Below are 17,910 nucleotides of genomic sequence, written 5' to 3'. Positions count from 1 at the left end.
TCTCAAACAAAACAAAACAAAACAAAACAAAACAAAACAAAACAAAACAAAACAAAGAAAACAGAATATCAAGCATTTAAGTAATATGTAATACTGTATGGGTATGATGAGGGCCATGTTTTCTTGGTGTTCATTTGTGTCAGGAAATGGAATGATAGGAAAATAATCCCTTTGTCACATACTTTCGGGGCAGGTTTAGCAGGTCCTCAAATGATGGGGGATTTGGGAGAGAAGGGAGAAGTAGTGCAGGTGTGAGCTTCCCTTTCCATGCTGATACCATGGGGATTAAGGCTGGTGAGGCTGATAAAGAACAAATTTACTCCCTGGTCTTAAGTACTGTGTCATAGGTCCCCAAAACATGATACAGTGTTGGGAAGTGGAGCGAAGTGGCTGGTGGCCATGACTGTGACCATGAGAGAAGCCATGGAATCAACACCTTCAAAAGGGTGAACAATGAACACCTTCAAAAAGGAACAAGTAGTCTCATAAGCTTTATCAGTAAAAATACCTGTTATATATTTTGCTGTTTATTGAGGTGGGCCTGTTTTTATAACATGGGTTTCATGCTTGTACCCAACTTTTATTGAAGCAGGGGGAGATAGGAATGCAGTCACATCTCATATTTCCTGAAAATCTTGAGACTGATTTGGGGAGCACTTTTTTGTTTCTTTTCTGTAGCTGGTTTACATGTAATATTTATAACATACATTTACTTCAGAGAAATTAATATGACATTTATCATTTTGTACAAGCAGTACTATAAACTGGTTAAAACATTTTGAAAAGTGACCTGTGGGAAAGGAAAGCTACATTTTGTAAAAGTGTTTTTTTTTTTTTTGATGGGGTTGTCTTGTCATGAAACGGTAATCCACATGCCATTAGAGTCTTGTGGAAAATAGGTGACCAAAAGGAAGTAATGGCTTTTATTGCTGCAGACTGCACAGTAGCAAACACACAAACCTTCACAGTGCTGCTTACCCAGAAGAAATCCCATGTCATTTTGGGGGCTGATCTGTTATATTTGTAATATGTATAATATTATCTCTTGATATTATAGGTATTTTTTACGTTTATTCATACTTTTTCTCCAGAGTTAGTTAAAAGGTACAGATGGCAGTGATAGGGTTAAGGATAGAACACGGACCTAATGATACATAGTTTACTAACATCATCAAGTAGAAGCACATCTTTGTGTGAGGGTATTTTCTAGAATTTCTCAATTCTTTAGATTATTGGATAAATCCAGTGTATCATGAGTTTCTCATTTGTAGTTGCCAAAAGAAAGAAAGAGAAAAGAAACCATTAGAATTGGGCTTATTCAATAAAAGGCTTATTGGCTATGGGATGGTTTTAGATGAGGACTGATACAGGTACTCAGCTTTGTAACCAGGACTGGGTTTGTACCATGTCTTCAGTGTATCTTCCATGGTGTCAATTTCAACTCATAGGGTGCTCTAGGCTCTCTTCCTATGAGAGCCAGATGAAAGAAGTGCTTCTAGACTTTATATCTTCATGGTATACCCTCCAGATAATGTTTTCAGAAGCTGAGAACTTGTTCTCATTAGGTCAAATTGGATCATATTCCATCTCAACTTGGGGCCAGTGGAATCGGACATGCTGATTGCCTAGAGTCAACTATGGCTGGTCCCTTATGTGGGGGATGGGGTCAACTGCATATGATAGCTGCATGGTTGAGAACAGGACAAAATGAGTTTCCCAAAGGAAAAGTTTTGCTACTGTTTTTGGGAAAAAGGATGGAGGCTGAAGATAACGAATGAATGAGCACTAGTGATGACGTAAAAGACCATTGCAGGTTTCACCCACCTCAGTGGGTAGATGTCAGTGTGTAATCTTTTTTGTTTTTTTGAAATGGAGTCTCACTGTTGCCCAGGCTGGAGTACAGTTCACACAGATCTTGGCTCACTGCAACCCCAGCTTCCTGGGTTCACGTGATTCTCCTGCATCAGCCTCCCTAGTAGCTGGTACTAAAGGCATGTGCCACCATGCCCGGCTAATTTTTTTTTTTTTTTTTTTTTAGTAGAAACGGGGTTTCACCATATTGGACAGGCTGGTCTCAAACTCCTGACCTTGTGACCCGCCTGCCTCGGCCTCCCAAAGTGCTGGGATTACAAGTGTGAGCCACTGCGCCCGGCCGTGTAATCTTTTTATATGATTATGATCTTTCTATAACCTGTTTCTTGATTACTCTTATCTCAAATATTCCTTTTATAAAAACACTTTAAACCATTTTGTATAGGTAGTTGAATCACGTATGCATCAAAATGGAATGTAAGGATTCCTGTTAAAAGGGAGATTTTTAGTCGTCATCATGAGTCAGTTTTGATTACCTTTCTGTGAGATTGCTGCATTCCACGTTACAGAGTAGACATTGGCATATTCTGTCCACAAGCATATTTTCTTTTCACTGGTGGCCCAGCAATGTAAAAACTTTGTGACTTTTTGTTTCTTGAAAAGTAAGGAAATAAGTGACTAGACCTAAGAGTCCTTTGGCCTCTCTTGGTGAGGCATAGGCTCTCAGCACAACATTGTCATTAGCTTCCCCTGTTCCTCACAGTTGTGTTTATAGTGCCTTCTGCTGGCCCCTGAGTTGTAAGCCTTGGTGGGCACCCTGAACACTGGTGTGCCTGCACCATAGCTTTATCCACAAAAGGACATGGAAGGTCCTTTTAGGGGGTGATCTGTTATAGTTGTAATTTATATAATGTTATCTCTTGATGTTAAAGGTATTTTTCATATTGATTGATACTTTTTCCAGAGTTAGTTAAAAGCTATAGATGGCAGCCATAGGGTTAAGGATAGAACACAGAACTAATGACACATACTTGACTAACATCATCAGGTATAAGCACAGCTTTGTGTGAGGGTGTTTTCTAGAATTTCTGAATTCTTTAGATTACACTGTTAGAATAATCTAAAGATTACTGTTCCCCACCTACACTAGTGCTAGTGATCTCTGGGACGTTTCTGGGTTAATTTATTATTGCCAGAGGTCTGCCACTTGGTTTTTAGTTGTTACTCTGTTCTAATAGGCAGTAACTGTTACTCAACTCTTGCTTCACAATATCTTTATCTACATTACATGTTGTTTCCTGAAAAACCTTTTGCATTGCTATTCTGCTTTAGCACAGGTTTACAAAGGCATTTCTTGGTACTACTCATTTCTCTTTTTTACTTTCATTTTTGAAGGGCGGCCAGTTGGGGGCATTTAAAACCCTAGTATTTACTCATTTGTCCTGGCCAATGTAAGTTGTAAAGAATAAACATAGCCTTTTTTTTTTTTTTTTGCAGATGTGGTTAAACAATTATAACAAGCTTAGTTTACCAAGAACATTTGTGATAGCAGAGCAGTTTTTGTTTTTTATTTTTTGAGAGAGGCCAATTGATCCAGAATTGGAAATTGTTAGTGCAGTGGAAAGTAGATATTGAGGGGGAACAAACCTATTAACTCTTCCTCAATTTAGGGTATTTTTTTTTGTGTGAGTTTTGCCTAAAATACTGATGAGGGTATAGAGCATATGAAGTACTTTTGTTTCTTTTCTTTTTCTTTCTTTTTTTTTTTGACACAGGGTCTTGCTCTGTTGCTTAGGCTGGAGTGCAGTAGCACAATCATGGCTCAGTGCAACCTCTGCCTCTTGGGCCGAGGTGATCATCCCACCTCAGCCTCTCCAATAACTGAGACTATAGGTGTATGCCACCATGCCTGGGTACTTTTATTTTTGGTGGAGGTAGAGTTTCACCATGTTGCCTGGGCTGGTCTTGAACTCCTGGACTTAAGTGATCTGCCCACCTTTGCCTCCAAAAGTGTTGGGATTATAGGTGTGAACCACCATGCCCGATCTGCAGTACTTATTCTGAAAAGTCATTGGAAGATAGAATTTGTTTAATTCTCTATGTAACTGTCTCCCTTTTATTAGCATGCATAATTGAGCATAGAAAGAAACCACCTATGTCTTGGCTGTGAGGAAATCTGGTAATGTTTTCTCATATGTTGATTATTAAAAAATAGTATTACAAAATTTCTTTATTAGTACATAGACAGTAAAGAATGAAATAGAGATTGGAGCTCTCGTTGAATCCGCGGAGAGGTGAGTCGGAGCTGCATTTCCAGACTGATCTTTGTTGCCCACAGAACGGGGAAATTCCCAAGTATAAAGGAGACGCGGGACGCCAGGCAGTACCTCTGCCTGGCAAAGCCGGCAGCCGGGGTGGCGGCAGCTGGCCCTACCCAGCACTCCCCACAGGGCGCGCTTGTCCAGGCGCCCTGTTGAACCGGCAACCTGAGACTTGAGAGGGCTGGACTTGAGACTGAACGAGACTTGGACAGTGGGCCAGCCCAGGGGATTGCAGGGACAGAGCATTTGGGATAGCCCAGTGGGACGAACAAAACCGCGATTTCAAACGATCCTGAGCAGACGGTCTGAGACGCTCTGTGGGGGAGGGGCGTACACCATTACCAAGGCAACCCGCCCCAACTGAGATACACGCCCACTGCTGACGCAGCCAGCGGTTGCCGAGGCAACCTGTCCCTGCTGAGATACATGCCCACTGCTGATGCAGCCTGCCGTTGCCGAGGCAACCCGCTACAACGAAGAGACTCCACCGCAGGGCCTGGTGGAGACCACAGCAGAACAGCAGAGCCTGCAGCAACAGGGCGAACCTCACAACAGCAGGGCGGAGCCTCGGCAGGCAAACAGTGGCTAGTCTGCCTCCTAGCTGGGCAGGACACCTCAACGGACATCCAAATATAAAGCCCGAACCCCCCAACACAGAGCATTTGAGAAAAAAAGGGTTTTTTTAATGAGCTCTGTTGCAGCAGAATCAAACATAGCAGCCTAACAGCCCTGAATGAACAACAGAGCTCACAGCTCAGCAGTTGAGCTCCTATAAAGTACAGTCTGTCTCCTCAAGCAGCTCCCTGACCCCTCTATATCCAAAAGACTGACATTTGGCAGGCATCATCCTGGGACAAAGATAGCAGAAAAAGAAACTGGTAGCATCCCTCGCTGTGCCACAGCTGCTAGAGGTGCACCCCAGACAAGCAGGGCCTGGAGTGGACCTCAGCAGTTGTACAGCAAAGGAGCTAGACTGGTAGAAGGAAAACCAAGTAACAGAAATACTTCATCATCAACAATCTGGGTGTCCATTCAGAGACCCAATTGAAAAGTCAGCAACTACGCAGACGACAAGCGGATAAATCCACAAAGATGGGAAGAAACCAGCGAAAAAAGGAGGAAAACACCCGAAACCAAAACACCTCGCCTCCTAGAAAGGACCAAAACTCCTCACCAGCAAGGGAACAAAGCTGGACAGAGAATGACTGTGACGAAATGACGGAATTAGACTTCAGAAGGTGGATAATGAGAAACTTTTGTGAGCTAAAAGAACATGTATTAAATCAATGCAAAGAAACTAAGGAACTTAAAAAAAGATATGAGGAAATGATAACAAGAATGGATAACTTAGAGAGGAATATGAATGAATTGAAGGAGCTGAAAAACACAATACGAGAACTTCGCGAAGCATGCACAAGTTTCAATAGCCGAATTGACCAAGCAGAAGACAGAATATCTGAAGTCGAAGACCAACTCAATGAAATAAAACGAGAAACCAAGATTAGAGAAAAGAGTGCAAAAAGGAATGAACAAAGTCTCCAAGAAATGTGGGACTATGTGAAAAGACCTAACCTACGTTTGATAGGTGTACCAGAAGGGGACGAAGAGAATGAATCCCAGCTGGAAAATACTCTTCAGGACATCATCCAGGAAAATTTCCCCACCTAGCAAGACAGGCCAACACTCAAATGCAGGAAATACAGAGAACACCACAAAGATATTCCGCAAGAAGAGCAACCCCAAGGCACATAATCGTCAGATTCAACAAGGTTGAAATAAAGGAGAAAATACTAAGGGCAGCCAGAGAGAAAGGTCGGGTCACCCACAAAGGGAAGCCCATCAGACTCACAGCAGATCTCTTGGCAGAAACACTACAAGCCAGAAGAGAGTGGGGCCAATACTCAACATCCTTAAAGAAAAGAACTTTCAACCCAGAATTTCATATCCAGCCAAACTGAGCTTCAGAAGTGAAGGAAGAATAAAATCCTTTGCGAACAAGCAAGTACTCAGAGATTTTGTCACCACCAGGCCTGCTTTACAAGAGCTCCTAAAAGAGGCACTACACATAGAAAGGAACAACCAGTACCAGCCATTCCAAAATCACACTAAATGCTAAAGAACATTAACATAATGAAGAATCTACAACAACTAACAGGCAAAACAGCCACTTAGCATCAAAATGGCAGTATCAAATTCACACATAACAATATTAACCCTAAATGTAAATGGACTAAATGCACCAATCAAAAGACACAGACTGGCAAATTGGATAAAAATCCAAAACCCTTCAGTGTGCTGTATCCAGGAAACCCATCTCACATGCAAGGATACACAAAGGCTCAAAATAAAGGGATGGAGGAAGATTTACCAAGCAAATGGAGAGCAAAAAAAAGCAGGAGTTGCAATTCTCATCTCTGATAAAATAGACTTTAAAGCAACAAAGATCAAAAGAGACAAAGAAGGCCATTACATAATGGTAAAAGGATCGATAAAACAAGAAGAGCTAACGATCCTGAACATAAATGGACCCAATGCAGGAGCACCCAGATACATAAGGCAAGTTCTTAATGACTTACAAAGAGACTTAGACTCCCACACAATAATAGTGGGAGACTTTAACACTCCACTGTCAATATTAGACAGATCAACCAGACAGAAAATCAACAAGGATATCCAGGGCTTGAACTCAGACCTGGAGCAAGCAAACCTGATAGACATTTACAGAACCCTCCACCCCAAATCCACAGAATACACATTCTTCTCAGCACCACATCTCACCTACTCTAAAATTGACCACATAATTGGAAGTAAAGCACTCCTCAGCAAATGCAAAACAACTGAAATCATAACAAACAGCCTCTCAGACCATAGTGCAATCAAGTTAGAACTCAGAATACAGAAACCAACCCAGAACCGCACAGCTTCATGGAAACTGAACAACTGGCTCTTGAATGTTGACTGGGTAAACAATGAAATGAAGACAGTAATAAAGAAGTTCTTCGAAACCAATGAGAACGAAGACACAACATGCCAGAACCTCTGGGACACATTTAAAGCAGTCTCTAGAGGAAAGTATATAGCAATAAGTGCCCATATGAGGAGAATGGAGAGATCCAAAATTGACACCCTATCGTCAAAATTGAAAGAGCTAGAGGAGCAAGATCAAAAAAACTCAAAACCCAGCAGAAGACAAGAAATAACTAAGATCAGAGCTGAACTGAAGGAGATTGAGACACGAAAAACCCTTCAAAAAATCAATAAATCCAAGAGCTGGTTTTTTGAAAAGATCAACAAAATAGACCACTAGCCAGATTGATTAAAAAGAAAAGAGAGAACAACCAAATAGATGCAATAAAAAATGATAAAGGGGAAATCACCACAGATTCCACAGAAATTCAAACCATCATCAGAGAATATTACAAACAACTCTATACACATACACTAGTAAACCTGGAAGAAATGGATAAATTCCTGGACTCCTGTGTCCTCCCAAGCCTAAACCAGGAGGAAGCTGAAACTATGAATAGACCAATAACAAGGTCAGAAGTCGAGGCAGCAATTAAGAGCCTACCACTCAAAAAAAGCCCAGGTCCAGACGGGTTCACAGCCGAATTCTACCAGACACACAAAGAGGAGCTGGTACCATTCCTTCTAAAACTATTTCAAACAATCCAAAAAGAGGGAATCCTTCCCAAATCATTTTACGAGACCAACATCTTTCTGATACCAAAACCCGGCAGAGACCCAATAAGAAAAGAAAACTTCAGGCCAATATCCATGATGAACATAGATGCAAAAATCTTCAATAAAATATTGGCAAGTCGATTGCAACAGCAAATCAAAAAACTTATTCATCATGATCAAGTAGGATTCATCCCGGTGATGCAAGGCTGGTTCAACATACGTAAGTCTATAAACGTAATTCACCACATAAACAGAACCAAAAACAAAAACCACATGATTATCTCAATTGACGCAGAGAAGGCATTTGACAAAATTCAACAGCCCTTTATGCTAAAAACCCTCAATAAACTCGGTATCGATGGAACGTATCTCAAAGTAATAAAAGCTATTTATGACAAACCAACAGCCAATATCATACTGAATGGGCAAAAACTGGAAGCATTCCCTTTGAAATCTGGCACTAGACAAGGATGCCCTCTTTCACCACTCCTATTCAATTTAGTACTGGAAGTCCTAGCCAGAGCAATCAGGCAAGAAAAAGAAATAAAGGGTATTCAAATTGGAAAGGTGGAAGCCAAACAGTCTCTATTTGCAGACGACATGATAGTATACCTAGAAGACCCCATCGCCTCAGCCCAAAAACTCCTGGAACTGATAAGCAACTTCAGCAAAGTCTCAGGATATAAAATCAATGTGCAAAAATCACAAGCATTCGTCTAAACCAATAACAGACTTAAAGAAAACCAAATCAAGAACAAACTGCCATTCACAATTGCTACAAAAAGAATAAAATACCTTGGAATACAACTCACAAGGAACGTAAGGGACCTCTTCAAGGAGAACTACAAACCACTGCTCAACGAAATCAGAGAGGACACAAACAGATGGAGAAACATTCCATGTTCATGGTTAGGAAGAATTAATATCATGAAAATGGCTATACTGCCCAAGGTAATTTACAGAATCAATGCTATCCACATCAAGCTACCATTGACTTTCTTCACAGAACTGGAAAAAACCACCATGAACTTCATATGGAACCAAAAGAGAGCCCGCATAGCCAAGTCAATTCTAAGCAAAAAGAACACAGTGGGGGGCATCACACTACCGGATTTCAAACTATACTACAAGGCTACAGTAATCAAAACAGCATGGTACTGGTACCAAAACAGAGATATAGACCAATGGAACAAAACAGAGGCACCGGAGGCAACACAGCATATCTACAAACATACAATCTTTGATAAACCTGACAAAAACCAGCAATGGGGAAAGGATTCCCTGTTTAACAAATGGTGTTGGGAAAACTGGCTAGCCATGTGCAGAAAACAGAAGCTGGACCCCTTCCTGACACCTTACACTAAAATTAACTCCAGATGGATTAACGACTTAAACATAAGACCTGGCACCATAAAAACCCTAGAAGGAAATCTAGGCAAAACTATCCAGGACATAGGTGTAGGCAAGGACTTCATGACCAAAACACCAAAAGCATTGGCAACAAAAGCCAAAATAGACAAATGGGACCTAATTAAACTCCTCAGCTTCTTCACGGCAAAAGAAACCGTCACTAGAGTGGATCAGCAACCAACAGAATGGGAAAACATTTTTGCAGTTTGCCCATCTGACAAAGGGCTGATATCCAGAATTTACAAAGAACTCAAACAGATTTACAGGAAAAAAACAAACAAGCCCATTAAAAAGTGGGCAAAGGATATGAACAGACACTTTATGAAAGAAGACATATATGAGGCCAACAATCATATGAAAAAATACTCATCGTCACTGGTCATCAGAGAGATGCAAATCAAAACCACATTGAGATACCATCTCACGCCAGTTAGAATGGCGATCATTAAAAGATCTGGAGACAACAGATGCTGGAGAGGATGTGGAAAAAAAGGAACACTTTTACACTGTTGGTGGGAGTGTAAATTAGTTCAACCATTGTGGAAGACAGTGTGTCGATTCCTCAAGGCCTTAGAAATAGAAATTCCATTTGACCCAGCAATCCCATTACTGGGTATATATCCAAAAGACTATAAATCGTTCTACTATAAGGTCACATGTATACGAATGTTCATTGCAGCACTGTTTACAATAGCAAAGACCTGGAATCAACCCAAATGCCCACTGATAATAGACTGGATTGGAAAATTGTGGCACATATACACCATGGAATATTATGCAGCAATCAGAAATGATGAGTTTGTGTCGTTTGTAGGCACATGGATGAATCTGGAGAACATCATCCTCAGCAAACTGACACAAGAACAGAAATTGAAACACCGCATATTCTCACTCATAGGCGGGTGATGAAAATTGAGAACACGTGGACACAGAAAGGGGAGTACTAAACACTGGGGTCTATAGGGGGGAAAAGGGGAGGGCCAGTGGGAGGGGGAGGAGGGGAGGGATAGCCTGGGGAGAAATGCCAAACATGGGTGAAGGGGAAAAGGAAAGCAAAGCACACTGCCATGTGTGTACCTACGCAACTGTCTTGCATGCTCTGCTCATGTACCCCAAAACCTAAAATCCAGGAAAAAATTAAAAAGAATGAAATAGATACAAACATTGCTTATAAAAATATTTTGAAAGAACACTTGAAAAATGCATGAGTGTCTTCTAGCCAGTTAATAGCAGAGAAATAGTTTAGTTTGGGCAGCTCATAAGCCAGTAACCATATGCCATGTCTCTAGTTGTAAAATCCACCTGTTTTTCCAGAAAAGATGAGGTGTGAATTTTTGAATTTTCATTTTATGTGTTATTTTGCACAAATTAATGTAAATTTTAGATTAGAAAAATCAAGTTCATTTGCTTTCTAAGAAAATGGTCTCCTTTCCCATTCCCCAATAGAATAATATATGTTCTAGGGTGTGGGTGTGAATTTTTCACAATCATCTTATTTTTCCCATACTGTTGAACAGGCGAAGTTGCTAATAGCATATGCCAATATTTAGTTTCTCTCAGTAGAGCCTACTTAAAACTATTGTAACACCAGAACCCCAGGCTCATTAAAAGGCATAATAAATCTTTGTAGAAGACATGTTTAGCATATATCTAATATCCTCAAAGCACTATCAGAAAAAATTTTTTTCTTGCTAAGTATACAATTAATATCTGTTTTCCTTTGCAGTGCTGTGAAATAAACCAGTAAGGGGTTTCTTAAGTGATTTTCTGGGTGTCTGCTTATCTTGCTCTTCAAATCAAGAGAAAACTTGACTTTTTTGTTGCAAGCAGTCCTCTAGCCCTTCATCAATCTGTGCCTGCTTTTAAGTTGGTTTTTAAGGACAGTGTCAAAAACAGTTACAGACTAGATTCTTGTGTTTAGAGAAAGACGACACCTGAGTGAGTTGTCTTTGATTACATCCTATTTATTTACTATTTAAATTTTTACATTAACTGACCACACTAGTGGTTATAAATGTAAACCTATTTTAATAGAATAGAATTGAATAATTGTATGTATTTTTTTAAATTAACAGAATAGAAAGGTCAGTATTAGGAGAGAAACTACTGATGGATATGTTTTCTTTAATGTTACAAAAAAGCATGGAAACTTACATGAATTTTATTGAAATACATTGGATAGTAATGATAGAGATGTTACTTATGATGAGGCACATATTTCTTCATTTCTGTTACATAATTGATGACAACATGCACACATGGTCTTTATTTGGAGGAGGTTAGGAACTCACAAAGTCTCTGTGCTTTCAAGCATTGTATTTCCTCTTTTGGTTTTGGAAGTGTCTTGTTCATTGTTAGATTTTAATGGGATGTGCAATTTCTTACATACGATTTCCCTAAATGGCTGGCATAGAAAGAAATAAATAATAGGGTCCAGGCATACATTTGCAGCAGAGAGTAGCAGAGTGAATTCTTTCATATACAGCAAGATTTCTTTTGACTGGCAGCTGTAATGATCTTCAGTCTGACTCTTTGTGTAGGGGATTCTGGCAATGTGGTAAGGTACAAAACAGACAAAAAACACGAACACGATGCTGAATATGTTGCGGCTGGATTTCTTTTTGACCGAAGTGGAATTCCGTCTTGACTTAAGGTGGGACTTAAAGATTTTCCTCGTGATAGCAGTATAGAAAACGATTAACAAAAGAAACACAATCCAGAAAATCCCCACGAAGATGTAGTTTGATGCTTTGTGCCACTTCCGTCCCAGTTCATTTTTCAGTTCTATACATTTTATACGTGTAACCTCCCTAACACTCTGATTGGTCAGAATAATATTTGGAACAGCAAGGAGGAGCATGAGCATCCATACTATCACTGACAGGAGTTTGCTGTAACTCACTGACTGAATGAAAGGAGTCCAAAGAGGCTTTACAATTTTATAATATCTGTCAAAGCTGATGAGCCCAAAGAACACAATGCTGACATACATGTTGACGTAGAAGAGCACGGCAGAGACCCTGCACACAAACACGTTCAGCTGCCAGGGGCCAAGGCCCGAGTCGCCAAGGATCTTGAAAGGAAAAGTCAGGCTCATCACAAAGTCAGCAATAACGATGTTCTTGAGATAGACAATGAAACTCTTAGAGCTGGGCACGTAAAAGAATATCCATCCTGACACTCCATTGAGTAGGATTCCTGCAATGAAGACCACACAGTACAGCACAGGAATGATCTGCTGAGTGATCAGGATGTTCTGAGAGCAGGATTCATTTGGAGGTTGTGTGGAGGTCGAATTGATCATCTTGTAACTTCTGAAGGCAGAGGCCTGAAAAGATAAGTGAACTGGTCACTCACAGGGCACTTATGGCCTCCAAGATACCTGCTGAATAAAAAGGCAGAGAACAATGAATATAGTCAAATCTACCAAATTTTTGAAGCCAACTTTTTACTCTGTGTAAGTTAGACACTCCTCCCTCCCCCCACCTCTGGTTTTCCCTTTCTTTTGATCTTCCTTTTCTCCCTTCCCTCTCTCTTTCCCCGTTTACCCTCTTCCCCCTTCCTCCTTTTTTCTTTCTCCCTGCTCCCCTCTCCCTTTTCCCTGCCTCTTCCTTCCTTTTCTTCTTTCTTCCTTTTTTTTGGGGAATGGAGCAGACAGGTGGCAGTAAAGAGCAACTGGAGCAGCAGGGCAGTGTGAGAACTTCTAGGTAATGTGGAGACCAGCATGTCCCTAAAATAATAATGGTTCCCTCTAAAACTCCAGAGTTCTAGGAAACACTCATTTAGGTATAATCTTAAAAGGCAGTAACTGTAAAAGCAGTATTAATGTCTTATTTTATTCAGAATTCCATGTATAATGTACTTTTTTAAACCTATGTTTGAAATATGATTTTTTTCTAAAAGAAATTTTTATAGAATCATAAAAATCATCCTAAATATTTACATATTAAATGCAATTCAGACAGATTTTACTTTTAAAAAAGAATACATATACATTGGACATAAGACAGTGCATACACATTCTAACAAGCATACACATTCAAATGTTAACTGGTATTTTTGGTATGGGATTATGGGCACCTTTTAAATATTGAGCTTTTCTGGTTTTGTTCCCATTGAAAAACTGATTTCCATTATTTTTATAAATTAGAAAACAAATGATAAAAAGTACTTTAAACATCTGAAACATACTTCCCAAAGTACATTCTACATCTGTACTGTTCAATGTGGTAGCCACTAGCCATGTTTGAGTATTGAGCACTTGAAATATGGCCAGTCCAGATTGAGATGTTCTGTAAGTATAGAATGTACACTAGACTTTGCAGACTTGGCATGAAAATAATGAAAAATATCTCAATTTTAATATTGACCACATGTTGAAGTAGTATTTTAGAAAAGCTGTATTAAATATATTATTAATCTTAAATTTCACCTAATTTTACTTTTTTAGACTCTGGCTACTAGAAAATTTTAAATTACATATATGGTTCACATTATGTTTTTATTGGACAGTGCTGTGCTAGGTGTTATCCAGAGCTTCTGTTGTTTATAAATCCTGTTCATTGTTCACTGATATCAGAAATGTTGATTTAGGGCAGAGGGAAGACTAGAATTAAATTCAAAAGGTTTTTTTGATACATTGGAACAAATGTTTACTGCCTATCTTATATATGAGTAATGCTGATATCCTGCCTAAAACCCTTTAGGAGTCTGTCCTTGCCCTCAGCAGAACACCTTAAGTCTGTAATGTTGAAGTCCCTTCTTGGTCTGCCTCCTGCTTCCTCCACCCCCAGCACTGAGTTTCTTCCTTCCTGGGCCCTTCTGCCTCCTTTTAGGTTCTATGATTTCTCTCTGCTTGGATCTTTGCACAGACTGATTTCTGTGGAAAACTGTTTCCATACATTCTTGGCTGGCTAACTTCTCTTCATCCTTAAGGCCTCAGCTTAGCTGTCACCTTCCTGAGGAAACCTCACCTTTCCGAGACTAGTTTGGGGTGGGTTGGGGGTGTGCTTATCATCCTTTGTCTTCCTCCTATCACAACACTCCTCTCTCCAGCTGTTTGTCTCTTCCTCTACTACAAGCTTCTTCAGAGGAGAAAGAACATGTCATTTTTTTAAACCATTGTATTCTTTGCATAATGTTTAGGACATTAGATTGTTAAAATATTTGTGAAATAAATGAGTGTGTACTCTGGCAATATAAGGCATGAATCCTCGCTCTTAAGATTTATTTAGGGATCATGGGAAATAATTTGCTCTTAAGATTTATTTAGGGATCATGGGAAAGAAAGATTGTGGAGACAGTGGGTACCTTGATGTCAGAGAATGCATCTTTTTCGTCTGTATTTGTGGTGCCACCACAGTGCTTATCACAGTGAATGACAAACTAGGTCAATAAATGTAAGCGTGGCAAAAGGATGTTTGGAAACATGGAATATGAAATACAGTAATGTTCCACACAAAATTATTACATCCATGTAAACTTGTGTGCTACTTCCTACACAAGAATATCTTCTTTCTGCATATTTTCCTTTCCCATATGCTTCTCTTTTGCTTTATGGCAAAACTAGCAATACCGATAACCACTTGATTTTGTCAGTTCTATGGACTTGCTATAGAAGGAATGAGTACCCCAGATCACTTCCTCCGCAAAACCTTTCACTGGCACTATTCCTCCTCTTCCCTCTAGTCTTGTGTGCTTGGCTCTGGGCATAGTGGGTTTGTACTCATTTGCTTCTTTGTAGGTCTTCTATGGCTTTTCTGCTTATCAGCCTGTTTCATATTTTAAATAAGGGAGAGGGAGCACATTTTTTATTTTTAACTGTCTACACTGTGACTAAGAGTTTGTGTCCGGTAACTAATTTCTCTGGTAACTGCCTCCTGACAGTTAGATGCATTTTGGTTTAAATGCCAGTCTTTCAGGGCTTGAGAGAATGCATGCTGCTGTATTCCCAAGTCTAATTTGGTTTCCCAGTCCTAGGCACACAACCCCCCAGTGCCTTGTCATTGGTAGACGCTGGGTACTTGTGGGATTCACTTTAGTTTAAAATATAAAATAAACTGTAGATGTTATTTTGAGAAATAGAAATATTAACTATGTAATATACAATTATATAGTCAAATAGTGAATAATTTACCAGAAATAATTTCATGAGAGCCAAATTCCTTTCCTTTTAGAAATATAGAAACCACTATTTACAGAAATAACGAAGAATCCAAGAAATGATTTAATGAGAGACATAATTCCTTTTCTTATAGGACCCCTTATAAAATTATTTTCTCAGAGTCTTGTGTCTTTATTATTTTTGAGGTGCAGTATTGCTGCATGTGGCCTAAGAAGAGCGAAACTCCATCTCAAAAAAAAATGTAAAAATAAATAAGAATCAAAAGAATCAGAAAAGAAGCTCTTGGTGTGCTCAGTACCCTTTCCATCCCTGCCCACTTCTCTCTCAGTTGATTCACTGTTTCTTATCAACTCATGCCAGTCCACTAAAAATGAGAGGTAGGCAACAGCAAAAATATGAGATGAACAAGACTTCTGGATGATGATTAACTGGATTACTGGGTAAGCAGGCATTCTGGTGAGCCAGTTTGTGTAGGTGTCTGTCTGTGGAGCCCTGCTCGCTGATAGTTACTTCTGATGTTATCACTGAATTTCTTCTTTTTTTTTTTTTTTTTTGAGACGGAGTTTCGCTCTTGTTACCTAGGCTGGAGTGCAATGGCGTGATCTCGGCTCACCGCAACCTCCGCCTCCTGGGTTCAGGCAATTCTCCTGCCTCAGCCTCCTGAATAGCTGGGATTGCAGGCACGCACCACCATGCCCAGCTAATTTTTTGTATTTTTAGTAGAGACGGGGTTTCACCATGTTGACCAGGATGGTCTCGATCTCTTGACCTCGTGATCCACCTGCCTCGGCTTCCCAAAGTGCTGGGATTACAGGCTTGAGCCACTGCGCCTGGCCCTATCACTGAATTTCTATATAGAGAGTTGTCATTATGTTAACCTTGAAGCTTTAGAAATGTAAACAATGCTCCAAAATTCTAGAGATCACATTTAAGAAAGATTTGTATATATAGCTAGACTTTTTAAAAGGGTTACTGTAACAGTGTAAGTCTTAAAATTTTCTTAGGTGAAACTCTGCCTTGTTTCACAAATCTAGATACATGAGAATGAAGTGGTTTGAAATGTTTTAGCATATATTGCTACTAACATTTTCGTAACATACTATCATCTTTGGTAACATAATTGAAGAACATGGCAGAATGAGATTTATGAGGCCAAACGACAGTTATTAAAGTGTAGTAGAATCATTTTGTAGATTGCTTTCCTTCTACCAATTTTTATTTGCACAGATAGAAAGAATGTCAGTGCCAAAGATTCAATCTGATTTGGATAGTGAGTGCACTTGTCCCTTAGCACAGTGTAATACCTTAAGATTGTGCTGCATGAGGTGTTTTCAAGTTGTCATGTATTACTTATAACCTCAGGGTTCTCTCTTTGGACAGAATTTAATTGATACAAGGCTATGCAAAGCAATACTCACTCCAGAAATACATTAATCTTAATGAAAGCATGCTTAGTCAGCTCTGAGTTCATTAATCATCTGTGTAATTGTATACTATGACCTGTTTTCCTTTTTTATTAGACCACCTTCTACCATCCTAATTGTGAGCTGTAAGTTCTTCTCTGAAGAAAAGAGTTATTCCTTCATAGCACTTTGATGAAATCAACAAAGCTCTTGATAGTACTTAAGAGATTTAAAAAATTACCTTTTTAAATTTTTTTGCATAATATGAAGTCTCTTTTCAATGAAGTAATTTTGCCCAGTGAGTGCTTTCCCAGAAGTGGCCAAAGTGATTTTTCTTTGAAGATCCTGCATTACAGGAAAGAAAAAAACAAGAATTAAGTGAGCCCCAGACTTTCTATTGGGGAAATATGTCTCTACTTCTTAAATTCCTTGTATAATTGTGAAATAATTCAACCTGTGTATTTGTTGTTTCATTGTACTTGCTATTTGTTGTCAGTATTGTTAATTATTGATTTGGTTGCAGCCTCTTGTGGGAACTTAAACTCTTTGAGAGCTTGGGCATGAAGTGGTTTTGGTTATTGGTTCATATTCCACCCCTCCCTTGGATATGGATGCTCAAATCAGTTTATCAAATGACTGAATGTAACAATCCATCATCTTGGCCAAGAAATCATAGGTCTAATTGCAGGTGGGTTTTTTCATTGTTTTGTTTTTTAAAAACCTTTGTCTTATTGACATTTTGGGCCAGCTAATTATTTGTTTTGGGTAGCTGTCCTCTGCATTTTAAGATGTTTAGCAGCATTTCTCACTTCTGCCTGCTAGATACTAGAAACCCCCTGCCTAAGGTAAGGTAATGAAAAATGTTTCTAGACTTCGCTAAATGTCCTCTGAGGGACAAAGTTGCCCTCATTTGATTACCACCAGTCTAATGAGACTAACGTATGGACTTTGCAAAGATAACACCTGAAAGCCGTGTGGTCTGATAGGAAGAGGATAGGTTTAAGCAAAATCGTGATTGGATTTGGTTCTGCCTTGGTCTAGGTTTTCATATTTCTGAATTCTTTAAATCAGTGCTCCTCAAACATTAATGTGCCTACACATTTCCTGGGATCTTGCTAAAATGAGGACTGAGATTCCTTATGTCTGGAGTTTAGCA

General features: G+C 39.4%; 2 protein-coding genes across 15 annotated transcripts in view; one reads left to right on the top strand and one right to left on the bottom strand.

The window, feature by feature from the left end:
- Window positions 1-17,910, top strand: part of MED12L (mediator complex subunit 12L) — a 365,084-nt gene that overhangs the window by 133,819 nt on the left and 213,355 nt on the right. The window lies entirely within an intron of this gene.
- Window positions 11,171-17,910, bottom strand: part of P2RY14 (purinergic receptor P2Y14) — a 62,048-nt gene continuing 55,308 nt past the window's right edge. For 3 of the 7 annotated variants that reach the window (XM_054247020.2, XM_054247019.2, XM_008983663.5), the window contains 2 exons: window positions 16,996-17,099; window positions 11,171-12,612 (listed from right to left, as the gene is read on the bottom strand). In XM_054247020.2, coding sequence (XP_054102995.2) covers window positions 11,515-12,531 — 1,017 coding nt within the window. In that variant the 5' untranslated portion in view covers window positions 12,532-12,612; window positions 16,996-17,099 and the 3' untranslated portion in view covers window positions 11,171-11,514. The remainder of the gene's footprint in view (window positions 12,613-16,995; window positions 17,100-17,910) is intronic. The other 4 variants (XM_054247022.2, XM_054247021.2, XM_002759559.7 and 1 more) reach the window with 2 other exon arrangements.

This window comes from Callithrix jacchus, chromosome 17, assembly GCF_049354715.1.
Source record: "Callithrix jacchus isolate 240 chromosome 17, calJac240_pri, whole genome shotgun sequence".
Lineage (NCBI taxonomy): Eukaryota > Metazoa > Chordata > Mammalia > Primates > Cebidae > Callithrix > Callithrix jacchus.
The sequence above is the reverse complement of the archived record's forward strand: the minus strand, read 5'-3'. Positions and strand labels throughout refer to the sequence as shown.